The 13,628-nt window shown below is 56.5% G+C and overlaps 1 protein-coding gene and 1 non-coding gene across 5 annotated transcripts in view; both read right to left on the bottom strand.

Moving 5' to 3' along the window:
- The window catches only part of WDR4 (WD repeat domain 4), a 23,419-nt gene extending 10,193 nt beyond the window's left edge, over nt 1–13,226 (bottom strand). Inside the window, exons 1-6 of one of the 4 annotated variants that reach the window (XM_015593103.2) lie at nt 11,283–13,226; nt 9,333–9,398; nt 8,382–8,473; nt 3,092–3,248; nt 2,450–2,562; nt 168–228 (exon numbers count right to left, since the gene is read on the bottom strand). In XM_015593103.2, coding sequence (XP_015448589.1) covers nt 168–228; nt 2,450–2,562; nt 3,092–3,106 — 189 coding nt within the window. In that variant the 5' untranslated portion in view covers nt 3,107–3,248; nt 8,382–8,473; nt 9,333–9,398; nt 11,283–13,226. Of the gene's footprint in view, nt 1–167; nt 229–2,449; nt 2,563–3,091; nt 3,249–4,316; nt 4,409–8,329; nt 8,474–9,332; nt 9,399–10,863; nt 11,037–11,282 lie in introns of those variants that run through there. The other 3 variants (XM_015593104.2, XM_006916723.3, XM_015593102.1) reach the window with 3 other exon arrangements.
- Nucleotides 9,004–9,124, bottom strand: LOC112483787. Its single transcript, XR_003047771.1, has one exon. It is a non-coding gene; the product is annotated as a 5S ribosomal RNA (ribosomal RNA).
- Nucleotides 13,227–13,628: the final 402 nt, after the last annotated feature.

Below are 13,628 nucleotides of genomic sequence, written 5' to 3'. Positions count from 1 at the left end.
GGGGGGAGACAGACCCAGGGCACACTCACCCCAGGGGGAGACAGACCCAGGGCACACTCACCCCGGGGGGGCGGGGGGACAGACCCAGGGCACACTCACCCCGGGGGGAGACAGACCCAGGGCACACTCACCCCGGGGGGGGAGGGGCAGAACCAGGGCACACTCACCCCGGAAGCGGACAGAAGCAGCTGGGGGTGGTCGGGTACCACGAAGATGCGGCTCACGAACCTGCAGCGCGGAGCAGCACAGTGAGCAGGGTTCCAGTGCTGCCATCACCTCCCCACGGCGCCCCTCACTTCAGAGGGAAGCCGCCTCCCCAAACCTGACCTCCAACAAGAACTGAACTGAGCAACGTGTGTCACCTCGTGAGTGGCGAGGAGGAAGCCCGGGCAGCACGCAGCCTTGTTGCTCTTGGGGCCCCAGCAACACAGGAGCCCCAAGCACGGGCAGCCCTTAGGTCCAGATGTGCCCCAGCCACACCCACCAGAGGGTCCACAAGGGTCTGTGCTGCTCTGAGCTGCCCAGAGACCCGCACTGAAGGGCCACGACATCGGGGCCCACGGGGGAAACAAGACACGAAGGCCACTGGGGACGGAGCAAGAGCAACACTGTCCACGGCCAGAATCGGACCCGCCGCCCCTCCGACTCCTTACCCCAGACACCCGGCTCAGGTTGGGGGGTCATGACTCAGCCTCCACCGCGACGGGGACACAGCTGGGTCACGGACACATGGGCTCCAGGACCCCCGCGAAGGTGCCGTGCCCGCCCTCGCCCCAGCGGCCCTGGGCCCGGTCCTGGCCGCAGCCACCCCACCAGGCCACCCTCCTGAGAGTGCCTGAGGCCCTAGTCTCGGGAGCTCAGATGGGGACAAGTCCGTGTCGCAGGATCAATGCTGTCAGTGTCCACTGTGATGGGGGGGGCACGTCACCACAGAAGAGGCGAGTCGCCCCAAACTCTCAACAGGAAAGCGGCACAAACCAGAGTTTCCAAAGAGTCTCACAAGTCACTGTGACCCGTCATTCCCTCACTGAGCGCTGCCCCGTGCCAGGCTGTGCTGAGGTCTGGGGACAGGAAGAGACACGCCCAACACAGGCCCCGGGCAGGGGGCCGCAGAGACAGCAGCAGACAGGGCGTGTCTGTCGGCGGAGCGCTGGGAACGGCGAGGGCCGGCACGACACAGCGCCCGTGTCACCTTGAACGTGCTGCTAGTGACTGTGTCGAAAGGCCAGGCGGGAAAATGAGCCGCCACATGACGTTTTCAGGCGACTCGACGCATCCGCAGAGCCACCGCTCCGATGTGCGGTGAGTGACACAGCAGCGGTGAGCTGTTTTACGTCCCCTGCGGTGGGGAGTTTTACACCCCTGGCCGTCCCACCTCAGAATGACCAGCGCGGCTCGCGGCTCCCGTACGGGAGGCGCAGGCCGCACAGAAGCAGAGCAGAGAGGACGGGCTGGGAGGGGGATCCTCTGCCGGGGTCGGGGAGGCCTGAGAACGCAGGTGGCGGGAAGCCGAGGGAGCGAAGGGACGTGCAGAGCTGTGAAGCGTGCCCGCCAGCAGCAACCCCGGCACGGGCAAGGCCCTGCCGCAGGGGGGCGCCAGGGGCCTCCCGAGCACCCAAGACCCCAGCGACAGTGCAGCGGGCCGAGGGCGGAGGGCGTGCAGGCCGGAAGACGCTGGGCGCCGCGTCACTAGAGAACAGCAGAAAAGCCAAACTAAGCTGCCACAAGGCGCAGACTAAACGGCCACCAACCTTCTTAAAGGCCAGTTTTTAGGCTCCATTGATATCAAGGAGACAGAAACAGTCTCAGAAATCCTTCTGTGTCTTCGACTGCCTCAAATAAGGTATTTTAAAGCATTTCAGCTAAACTACATGCTTTTCCTCTGTGCTCGACAGGCTTCTGCCCATGCAGCAGGGGACCCCAGAAACACTTCTGATAGAACACAGAAATCCAGGTGCCGAAAGGGCTCACGGGAAGTCGGAGTCCCCAAAGCAAGTGACAAGTGCCCGGCTCGGAGGCTATGTATTCTCAGACAGGTAAAATCACTAAAGCGCGTTCCTCGTCCTCAACGCACCACCTAGTGACCGCTGACCACTGCGGGGTGTCCACACTGAGAAAGCAGGGGTGTTCCAGAGCGAGCCCCCGGCCACCGCGGTGGGGCGACAGGCCTCGGCTGGTGCTTGCGGGCTGCTGCGGGCCGACAACAGTGCTATCCACAGTGACTCCACCCTGAGGCCTCAGAGCCCACGAGGGGACCTCTCCTGGCAATGTGGCTGGCCGGCCATGAGTGCTCACCCGGGAGTAGAGCTGCACACCGACGGCCCCCCATGAGGCCCAGGGGTCACAGAGCCACCTCTGCCTCCACACCAGGGGAACCGCTGGAGGGGCTCCCCGGTGCTTTAACCTGGGCTCCCTCCCCGGGCGGCCAGAGGGCAGGCGGGCGACTCACTCCGTGTGCCCCAGGCAGAAGGACGCGATGCTGTGTGGCGCCATGGCCCAGCTCACCCGGATCTTCTCGTCCCGGTCGGCGGTGAGGATGTAGCGGTCATCGGGGCTCACGGCCTGTGCGGCAGGTGAGAGGGAACAGATGGCTCGTCGGGATGGCCAGAGCCGGCCCCCTCCCCGCCCCAGACCTCTGTCTCCAGCCCCAGGCCTCGCACAGATGCCCGTCATCTCCAGCACCTGTCACCTCCCTCTCCTTCCTACTTCACAGCCACCTTGTGTCCAGCCAGTCACCGAGTCCTGGTGACGTGTCTTTTCCATCATTCCTGAGTGTCCCCAGGGACACCCACCCCAACTCCACCACCTGCGGCTGAGCCTGTGCTCATGGGCCATGGGCTCTCGGTGCCTCCGGCTGGGAGGACACCAAGGTGACGCCTGTGAAGCACGGAGGACGAGCTCAGGCCCCGTGACCGCACCTGCTCTTCCCACAGCCCGCACCTCGTCACAGAGACGAGGCTGGCAGTCCGGTCCGGAGCCCCCGCTCCCTCCTAACTCGCCCTGCTGCCAGCATCGCCCACCCCACAAATCCGCAGCAGGCCGTCCCTGCTGCGGGATCCACGCCCACCCAGGGCCCGCCGTGCCCACCTACCACATCCAGCAACATCGACAGATGCCCAAGTTCAAGTCTGCCGCATCCGTGTGGCTCCAGCACTGGAAAGGAGTACACGTCCCCAGACTTGTCGGCCACCAAAACCTTCTCCTCTGAGGCTGTGAACGTCAGGGCTGTGCACCGCCTCACCACAGTCCTAGGAGCCAGAGACGCCACTGCTGCTCACAGGCCGGCACAGCGTCCCGCCACAGACCTGCGAGCCACACGTCTGGTGGCAGCGTCAGCCCTGCCCCTCGCCACCTTTCCCATCACCAAAGGCAGTCCGGAAAAATAAAGCAATGCGAACATAAACAAAGCCAGTGCCTTAGACAAATTTCCCTGTTATTTTTTTTCTTTAAAAAACGTGCCCCGAGCAGCAGACTCGGCACGGTGTGCCGGGTGCTCGGTGGGGAACCCTCTGGACTTCGCTGCATGGGGGCTGTCCTAACGAAGCACGGGGGCTGCCTCTCGGGCTGGCACTGCGCCTGCGCGTCTGGGGACGACACTGGCCGGCCGCGAAAAATGCTGAAGCCAGCGGCACCCAGCACCCAGGGGCCCTCCTGCTCCTGCAGCTGCCCACCCGGGACCGAGTCACACTCCAGGCCGCCCTCCAGGACGATCCACGGCCGGTTCTGCCAAACTGGACCAGGTACTGCATGCTCGCTACTCGTGCACGACACCCGAGCCAGCACCACCCGGTACCCAGAGCTAGGGTGGACCACGGCACGGGGACGCGGCCACCCGGCACCCGTCATGCTCCGTCAGGCAGCTCTGGAGGCTGACCCGTCACTGGCACGCCTCCCAGCTCGGCCTGTAGAGATGAGCATGCTCCATCCTCGGTCCAGACTCACGGATCTGGCTCATCTATGAGCTGGTCCAATAACAGCGTCGGAGTGAGAAATAAGGTGCCAGGTCCTACGCAGGAGCGTGGCCACGCCCCCCGCTCCAGGGGACAGGATTTAGGCTGCTTCCCGTTGTCACCTTTCAGTTCTACCGCTAACCCTTCCAAGCAGCAAACGTGCTCTCCCAGGCAGGGGCCTGGACTCCCCTCCCTTCTGCGTTAGATACGAGCTGTGCCATCGCCTCACACACACGTCCCTTCATCTACGCCGCTGCGTCCTCCCAGGAGAGACGCAGTGCCTGCTTTCCTGTCACCCGAGGGGGCGGCAGTGGACCCGCTTTCCCAAAAAAGACCCAATACCCATGCAGACGGCACCCAACTCACTGCGGCTGAGCTCCAGACGTCAGCTGCAAGCGGGAAGGGAAGCTTACAGGAGTTACGTCCCCAACACGAGGACCAAACAGGACGCTGCACTTCTGGGGAGCAAAGGGACAAAAGGACAGAAAAGGCCGGGGAGGAGGCCTCAGGCTGAACCTCCCCCGCTCACCCGTGGAGCTGCAGGAGGCACAAGGCGTAAACGTGGGGAAAACGGGACAAAAAGCAGACAATCAGGCTGGGGGCGGGGTGCATCGGCACGCCGAGCTGTGACTTCAGCGACGGCCCGTGCCGTGGCAGCCACTCGTACGCGTTCCAACGGGCGCCCGAGCGGCTGTGACAGTGCGACCACAGCCCTGTGGAACAGCCGGGACAGCCCTCCGGGCACTGGGCCTGGGTTGCACGGAGTGCCCCCGCCTGGGGGGCGACCGGCCACCACACCCCTCCCACCCTCGCAGCACAGAATGGCACTGGGATCTTGTCCTCTGTCCCCGCTGGGGGCTTTCAGCTGCACACGTTACATTCGGCCTGGCAATGATTCCAGAAGGGGCTCAGTATGGTGGGGGGTTGGGGGTTCGGGTCCAGGAGTCAGGCTGCAGAAGCGGGGGGGACACAGGCCATCAGACAGGACAGTCGGGGCAGCCGTGTTGCCCCAGGGGCAAAGGCAGAGGCCCCACCAATCTTCGGCCTCTGCCGGGTCTCCCTGCCTCGCCGCCTCCATGGGGTGAGCAGGCACACAGCCCAGTGGGCCCTCGGGTCCCCGGGCCAGCCTGCCCCTCCCCTCTGCCAGTCGGGGAGCACCCTGAGTAGCGGAGCTGGTGACCCCATGCCCACCTCCAGAGAGCCACACTGGTTCAACAAGGCTGAGCATGTGGGGGCCTCGCTGCCCGCCCGGCCCCGAGGACACCAAGCTGCCCCACGCCAGACACTCCAACAGCCAGACTCCCTCACCACCAGGGCCCTGCAGTGACACGAACCCGGGTCTGACCTCCCGGAGCGCTGCGTCTCCCAGAGGCCTTTGTTATTCCAACACGGGCGTTTTATGAAATGGTGTGATGTCGTGTGTAAGATTTCTCATTAATAAATGGACACGCCGAACCAAAAAACATCCCGTCACCCCAGCATTCTCATTTTTGTTCAAAAACACTCGTTTTCTGGCTCTGGTTCCAGGCCTGTCTCCCTGACCCGCCCAGTTCACAGGCTCTCTGCCCTCTGTCACTTAAAACTGAGACCTTGAAATGCATCGTTACTGCCTATAATTTCCACCTCAGCTTTTCCTCCAAATCCTTCAAGGCGAAGTTTTAAAGCAGCCGCGGTAACGAAGCACCTGCTGGAAAGAGCTGTAAATGCTGTGGCGGGACACACTGCGCTCTGGGGACCACGGGACCTGCCCATAACTTCCCTATCTCATGGGCCACCCCTCAGACACCGCCGGAGGTCAGGTCCCCCGGAAGGCCCGACGTGTGAAGTCGGCGCAGAAACCACAGGCTTTGGAAAGCTGCCAGGGAGGCGAGTGCCCAGGAAAAGGCTGACCCCGCCTCCGTGGCCCCAAGTGGCTCTAGGTCAACATGATGTGCCACCAAAAGGCCAAGGCCATGTGAAAGGAACATCTACAACAAACGGGGACTCTAAGTTCCCTGATACAGTGAACGAGGACGGAAACAAGCCCGTGGGGAAGCCAGTTCACGCGACACGGGTTCTCAGGGATACCAGGTCCCTGCCCTCGCTCGTCACCAAGCACACAGGACGCCAATTTCCTTCTGGCAGGCCTCGAAAGTCCCCAGGTCTGATGGCCCCTGTGCCGCCCAGGGTGGGACAGTGCACCTCACGTCTGGGATCCTCTGCCTAGACTACAGTGCACGTCCCTTCTGACCTGGTGGCTCATCTCGGGGACTTCTACGGGTGAGTGGGATTCGTTACATTTGTACATGATTCACTGAAGCGTTTTTTAAAACAGCAAAACAAGTGAAACGCCAGCGGAAACCGCCTGCTGAGGGACGGCTGGGGACACTGCACCACCACGCAGCCGCGCCACGGGCCCGGGGACCGGCCGCCTCTGGTTTCTGCGCCTCGGTCTCCACAGGCACTGAGTTTCTGTCCCACGGCCTCCGACACACCCGCCAGCCCCAGACACCACCCGGTCCTCTGCTCAGTGCCCGAGCACCCTCACCAGCCTGGAGGGCGAGCTTCAGGTTCACCGCATCCTAGGAGGGCAGCCATCATCGTGCCACATTGCAGGCCAGACCCAGCGGTGTCACAGTCACCTAGGAGATGGCCAGAAACTCCAGCCCCCAAACCCGAAAGCACGGAACAAGGTCTATGTTCTCAACATCTGCTAATGCTCAAGCTCTTCCAGTGTGAAGATGCGGCCCCAGCAGGCCTTTGAGTTAAGGATGATGTGAATTCACAGCTGTCAGCCGGGAGGAGCCGCTCAGCGCTACAAGCTGCACGCGTGGCAACATGCGTCCAGCAGGCCACTCCACTGGGGAAGCCACTGCCTGCGGGAAGGGGCCTGGAGCGCGGGCCTGGAGGGGGTTCACACTCCCCCGCGTACCCTTCTTATGGGTCACAGTCCTAACCTGACCCCCAAAGTTTGCCACAAAATATCTCGCTCTTGTTATTTTCACATCGCTTTGGTAGATCAATGGTTTTTGGAAACAAATGGCATCATTCTATTGGTAGCACTCTGGTTTTAGTAGTGGTATTTCCATTTACAAAAGAGAGTAATTCTCGATGGAAGAAAACATCAAATCCTAGAAAAGGTATCATTCCTACGCGTGATGTTAATGCTGGCAGAGAGCTGCACTTTTTTTCTAAATAGGAAAAGCGTTCATTTTTCTGTCCTTTAAGACTTTAAAACACGGGCATCTACTGCCTATGAGATGTGAAAACACACGTAAGACAGAAACGCAGTGATACTACCGGACTCGACTTCTAACCTGCCCGAGACGGAGGGCACAGTGGGTGCTCCCTGCCTCCGATGCTGCCGGGAACTGGCCTTTTATTCCCCTTAGAAAATAAGATGAAATCGATTTCTAAAAAGCGTAGCTGTCCCCAGGACAGGTGTGAGCCAGCTACAAAGGAAAATCCTTTAACCCTCGTTGTTTAGAAGTTCAAGCACGATACCCTGCACGGCTGTATCTCTATCGAGGGACAGTTAAACCGTGAGGCCTCAGGGAGGTGACAGTGAGGGGCCGGGCTGGCTCTGCTCCCTGTGGCTGTTTCTAGCAGCGTCACGGCACACCTGGACTAGTTCCAGCCTTCACCCTCTCAAGGAAACAGAACCTGCACACAGGAGACTGTCGGAGGTAAAAGAAATTGACACCTGCCCGGCGCCGTGGGTCAGCAGTGCCGCCTCCTCTCCTGAACACGGCGGTGACAGGACGAGGAAGCTCTCGGGGGACGAGGCTTCGAGAATCCGCAGCGCCCCTCTTTTTCGGGAGGTGACGCGGAGTCTGAGGAGCGGCCCCAGGAATTCGGTGGAAGAGGGGAAACTGAGGACCCGTGACCCGTGTTCTTGCCGAGGTGCTTCCCCCTCCCGCTCCCACGCTGAGCTCCCACCGACCCTCGGGTACTTAGAGATAAGCGCGCTGACCCCAATCCCACAGTGCGTCAGCTCGCGAGGACCCTGATACACTCAGAGTGCGTGCTGACCTCCATCTCTGCCACCGCTGGCTGGAGGGACACCAATTTGGAAAGCAGGATGGCGCAGTGGCCAGGGCACTGGCTCTGGAGCCAGAGAGACCAGGTTCAGGGACCCGTCCGGCCTCTCCAAGCTGGCTGGCTGGGATCCGCTTCCAGACCCCTGGCCGGTGGCCGTGGCAGAGAACAATGGCCCTGCCCTGTCACATGGCCGTTATGAGGGTTAAATCGGGTAACACGTGGAAAGCGCTAAAAACAGTGCCGGGCACACAACTGGCACTGCGTGTTAGCTGCTGTCAGTTACTGTCACGACTGTCATCGGCATGCAAGCACAAGCTGTGCATTTGACATTGTCATTACCCGACGTTAGCATTTCATACCTGACACTCAGACATTGCCATGGTTTTGTACGGAAAAGAATCAGACGCTTACTGTCATCAGTCAAAGCAAAGTAGCTGCCAGACGTGGAGAAGGCGGACGCCAGAATCGTGTCACTCCCCTTATCCACTGGCCGTCTGTCCTCCCTGAGGAAGAAAGGACAGTTAGGCGCCCCCCCGAGTGATTAAGGCTGTTCCTACAGGCCGGCATTTTTCATTCACGTTGTGAGAAGAGACAGAAAACACCGTGAGGTTCATGGAGCCGAAATCTAAGACAGAAAGGGGATCTGGGGGGTTCGAAACAGTTCTGCCTTTGAAGGAGTAAAAGCTCTAACTAAAGAGGAAGAGCTCTCAGCATACCCACCAGACTGAGCTGGAAGGACCCTCAGAGCCCACATGGCCCACTCCCCACGGACAGAACTAATCCAGGGCCAGAGGGAGAGATTACATCATATTTAAAAAAATGAACCGAGCCACAAGGCTGATTCGACTAAAGGAAGCCACTGTGCAAAATCGACACACTCTGCTTCTCTTACCTTTCAACTAGCAAAAGTTAATTTCATACCACTGTCTCCAATGCATTTAAAATTGAATGCATTACTTGAAGGTCCCAATAAAATCGTCACTGACAGAATTAATTACATTTATTTTTATTTTTATTTATTTATTTTTTTTTGCGCCTACAGCACCTGGTCTTCCTAGGTGGTCTCCCATCCTAGTACTAACCTGGCCCGACCCTGCTTAGTTTCCAAGATCAGAGACGGGATCGGGCTTGTTCAGGGTGGCGTGGCCGTAGACACAATTATTTAGAAAAGTCCTAACACTCTTAATGCCTCCTTTGAAAGTTAGTTCCCCATCTTTCCTGAGGTGGTACCTGGTTTGTCCACACAGCAAGGCAGAGAGAAATGAAGAGCTCAGAGAGCAGACAACAACTGACTCCTTAGGCTATCGGTCCCATTAGTTCGGCCACGAATCAAACCCTGAAGAGGCTTCCCCATCATCTCACCCTTTATTTTCTTGTGACTTCTTTTCTGCAGAACTGCAATCATACGTGAAGAAGCTATCATCATCACTACAAAAAAGAACATATTTTTTTAAAGGAGAACTCTGTTAACGAAAATGTTTATATTTGCATACTCATTAAATTAAGGGTCGAAGTCATGCCAATAAATTGCCTGGGTACAATATTTCGGGGAACACTTAGGAAGCTTTATTTGCTTAATCTCCTATTTAGATTTGCCATACATTGACGGGTGTGGTTCTGTACCAAAAAAAAACCAGTTGAGTAAAAAAAATGAGGACAAAAACTTGACAGGAGGTAATATATTATTCCTTCAGGCACTAGAACATCAATGCAAGATGGTTATGTTAAAAGATATTGTTATAATATTGTTGTCAGTGGGCCTTTCACACCCAAATTTAAAACTGCCATTTCCTGCTTAGAAAAATGTCTCATCTACCCAGAAAAGCTCTCATGGCTGCCCAGCATTCACCAACACATCACCTTCACCGTCAGACCCTGAGCTCGCTTGTTTATCCCATCCACCTCCAGGGCCTGGCATGAGGAAGGCAACTCACACACACTTATCGCCTTTAAAGTGACTGTACTTTAAACTTTTTGTATGAAATGCTGTGGAAAGAGCGGCAGTCCTCCAAGCGAGAAACTTTGCTGGCCACTAAATTTCCTCCAAAGGCACAGACAGAAGCAAGCAGATCGATGTCTCACTGTGGCATGTTAGATACTGTGAGCATCAAAAACTAATCTGGGATACATGATAGGCTGGTGAATAGATTCTGTGTGAAATCTAAATATTACATTAAACTGGATTTCTTAAACCAAACACCCAACTAAAAGCACTGACTGCACTCGTTACGCACATCTGTTTCAACTACGAGAGAATCAAAACTCGGGGGAAAAAAGAAACAAGGGGCTGAAACTGACGAGTACTAATAACCATGAGGCTCCTCGGGTCCGGGTTACTGGAGCAACACACATTTCCTGATTTAAAAAATCCCGGGCGCTGTGTACACAGCGGGGAACGATAAGGAAGGAGCGTGAAATCAGAGAAAGGTCCACCAGGCAGGTGCGCACTGCTGACTCTGGGTGCACCTTCGAGTAAGGAATTGTCGCGTAAGTAGGGCGGGGTAGATAGATGCCTTGTTCCTTACGTCCCACGGCATATCTGGCCAGTGAACCCGGGACCCCGCACTGGCCCGAGCCTGAACCACGTCGCCCTACGTGACCCGGCCGCTCCCGGTCCCCGCAGAACCTGACCGAGAGCGCCGCAGACCCGCCACCGAGGGGGCGGGACCCTGGGCAGGCGGCGAGATGCTCGCCAGGGGCGGGTCCTGGGGTAAGGGCGCGGAGGGCACACGGCCGGGCCAAGGCGGTGGCGGAGGGCCAGAAGGCAGCGGCAGGGCTCCCCACGGGTCACCCCGGCACGGACGCGGCCCCGGCGGCGCAGGGGAATCGGGGTCTTCCGGCACCGACGCGCGCCCGAAGCCTGGGCGCCCTGCTCCAAGCCCCGACCCCTCACCTGCTCGCAGTGCAGGTGGCCAGGAAGCGGCTGCCTCCCCGCACCACCAGTGCCTGCCCGCACACAGCCAGCCCCGCGAAACTCGCCATGAGCTCGGCCGTCGCACCGCCACCCACGTGCGTGGCCCGGAGCCTATTCCTGACGGCGCCGGGCAGTGACGTCACGGGGCAGTCGCGGCGCAGTGACGCGCACCCGGCCCGCCTCGCCGACGCGCCGGCCCTGGGCATGCGCAGAACGTGGTTTCGCGACACCCTGCGAGCGGGCTCTGGAGTCTGGGCGGCGCGGGGTGGGTCGCTGACCAAATTTGTCCGGGTGGAATCCAGACCACGGGAGATGACGCGTGCTCGCTTAATGTTAGGCTTTTCCTCCAGACGAGGTAGGGGAGGTAGGGGCGGTTCTGGGTCTTTCCCGTGCTGTACCTGGGCCATTCGATCTGCCTGGTGCCTGACAGGTTCTCAGTAAATATCCCTTCAAGACACGAGAGGGCTTCGGTTCAGATCCCGGTCCCGGACGTGGCGTCGCCGTGCGTGTCTGAGGCGGGCTTAGAGCCGGGGTCGCCGGAAGTGAGCCCTCGTAACCCGTATGGCTAGACAAGCCAGAGGCGCCTGAAATGCTGGTTTCAACCCAAGATACTGCTCTTTCCCAGTGTTCTTTTGCTCACGGAGTGGCATCGCCAGTCACCAGTTGCACAGATGATTTCTTGGGACCCGTGGCCCCCATGTTCCACACTGTTCATCTACTCACTTAATCCCTCTCCTCGACGCCCCTTCTCTCCACCTCCCGTGGCCAACGCCATAATCCAACCACAGCGGTCCCTCTGCTTGCTGGTCTCCACGACTGCCTTGTTACCCACTGATCCACTTTCCACACTAAAGCCAGAGAGATATTTTCAGAACACAAATAGGATCACTTCATTCCCCTGCTTAAACCAACAGGTGGCCTCTCACAGCTCTCAAGACAAAGACCAAATCCTAATCATACACTGCAAAATTGCATGTGGTCTGGCTCCACATTCCCTGCAGCCTCATTCCCTACCAGGCCCAGCTAATTCTCTGCTCTAGCCGTGACTGACAGCCCCTCCGCTTCATTGGCACAGTGCTCTTACTAACCACAGGACCTTAGCACATGCTCTTCTTCCTGCCTGAAATGTTCTCCCCACAACCCCATCTCTTCACTGTTCCTAATTACCTAGTTTCACCCCAGCAGAGTCATCTCTGACATTCTGTTATTTGCCTTAACGGCACCACGATTATTTGTTTAATGTCATCTCCAGACTACAGATGCCATGAGGACAGGGACTGATTCCTCATGCTGCAGGTCACAGAACCTAGCACGAGGTCAGTGCTCAATCAATATTTGCTAAATAAATAAGTGGAACAACTAACTGACTGTCTTGAAGGAGCAGCTAGCTATTTTTACTTAAAAAGTGAAGGGGTAATGAGAGGCAGGAAGCACAGGAAACTAGAAGACTGCTGACCTGAACCCCACTTCCTGTTTGAATCAAGAATGAATTTACACCCAGACTTAGAGGCAGCTGGCAAAGCAGAACACGTGAGAGAGAGCTGGGCTTCCTTACAGGTGCTCAGGTAGAAGGCTTTCATGGAGGCAGAAGACAGAAGAGAGTTTGTGTATCACAGAACAAAAGACAACAGGGTTGGGGAACAGGAGAGGGAGAAGGGGCAAGAGCAAAGCAGGAGACTCGCAGGGAGCATTGCAAGAGAGTACCAGCAGAGGAGGTGACACTGCGCAGTGACCACGGTGGAAGCAGGAGACTTCGGTGTTTCTAAAAAACGAATCTGCCGTAAACATCACTTCTAACCGAGCTGGCACAGTGGTCTGGGGTACTTCTCAGGCATCAGGGGAGTTTACAATTTCTCTTCTGGATGGGATAACAGTACCAAGACCACAGGGGTCCTAGAGGAGCCTGTCACTACCAAATGCACGAGCAAATTAAACATCCTTTACAGTCGTGGTTTACAGCATATGAAATGTTCTACAACACACATTCTAACAGATGCAATTAACTGTAATATGTGTATTTAAACTGACCTTGACGCTTCACTACCTTCATGTAGTAGGTTACAACCTTGAGAATTAAGTACAATTTTTTTTTAAACTGTGTACTTGGGAGATCAAATAATAATTTAAGAGGAATCATGCATTATATCACAAAACAGGGAGCATGTATGAATGAAAATGTAAAGAGCTGTGCTTGACTGTCAGAATTAAACACACTTAATCGTTTTCATCATTTCGAGGTGCTAAATCATTTGTCTCACACTTTGAATTCTCATAGTACTTGTGCCAACAAGACTTACCTCAAGGTCTCACCACATTCCATGATAACCTGTACCTTTTCTGTTTAGTTATAATCAAGTCAATTGAAATGTTTTTAAGTTTATTCCTGTTTTCATAATCTTCCCCTTTGTGTCTCTTCTGGTGCTGCTTAGATTTTATTTTGTCGTGTGCTATTACCTGTTAATATATGTCTACAAAGGTATTGTTTCAGTGGCTTTTACCATCATTACCGTTATATAAAAGTAAACTGTAAATCTCATCATTAACATGATGCCTTGATATTTTACTATTTAATTTTTTAGCATGTTTTCCAACACCCACAACTGAAATTTCAGTGCTGTATAATTTGTTTTTTCGATTTCTTAATGTGGCTAGTTAAATTATAACCAAGTTTGTACTTCCCTGAAAGTTAAAAAATAATGACAGCATATTAATTGTTTAAAGCTGGGATAAAAAGGGATAGCCAT

This window comes from Pteropus alecto, unplaced genomic scaffold, assembly GCF_000325575.1.
Source record: "Pteropus alecto unplaced genomic scaffold, ASM32557v1 scaffold97, whole genome shotgun sequence".
NCBI lineage: Eukaryota > Metazoa > Chordata > Mammalia > Chiroptera > Pteropodidae > Pteropus > Pteropus alecto.
Note: the sequence above shows the minus strand (reverse complement) of the source record. Positions and strands in the feature narration are given on the sequence as shown.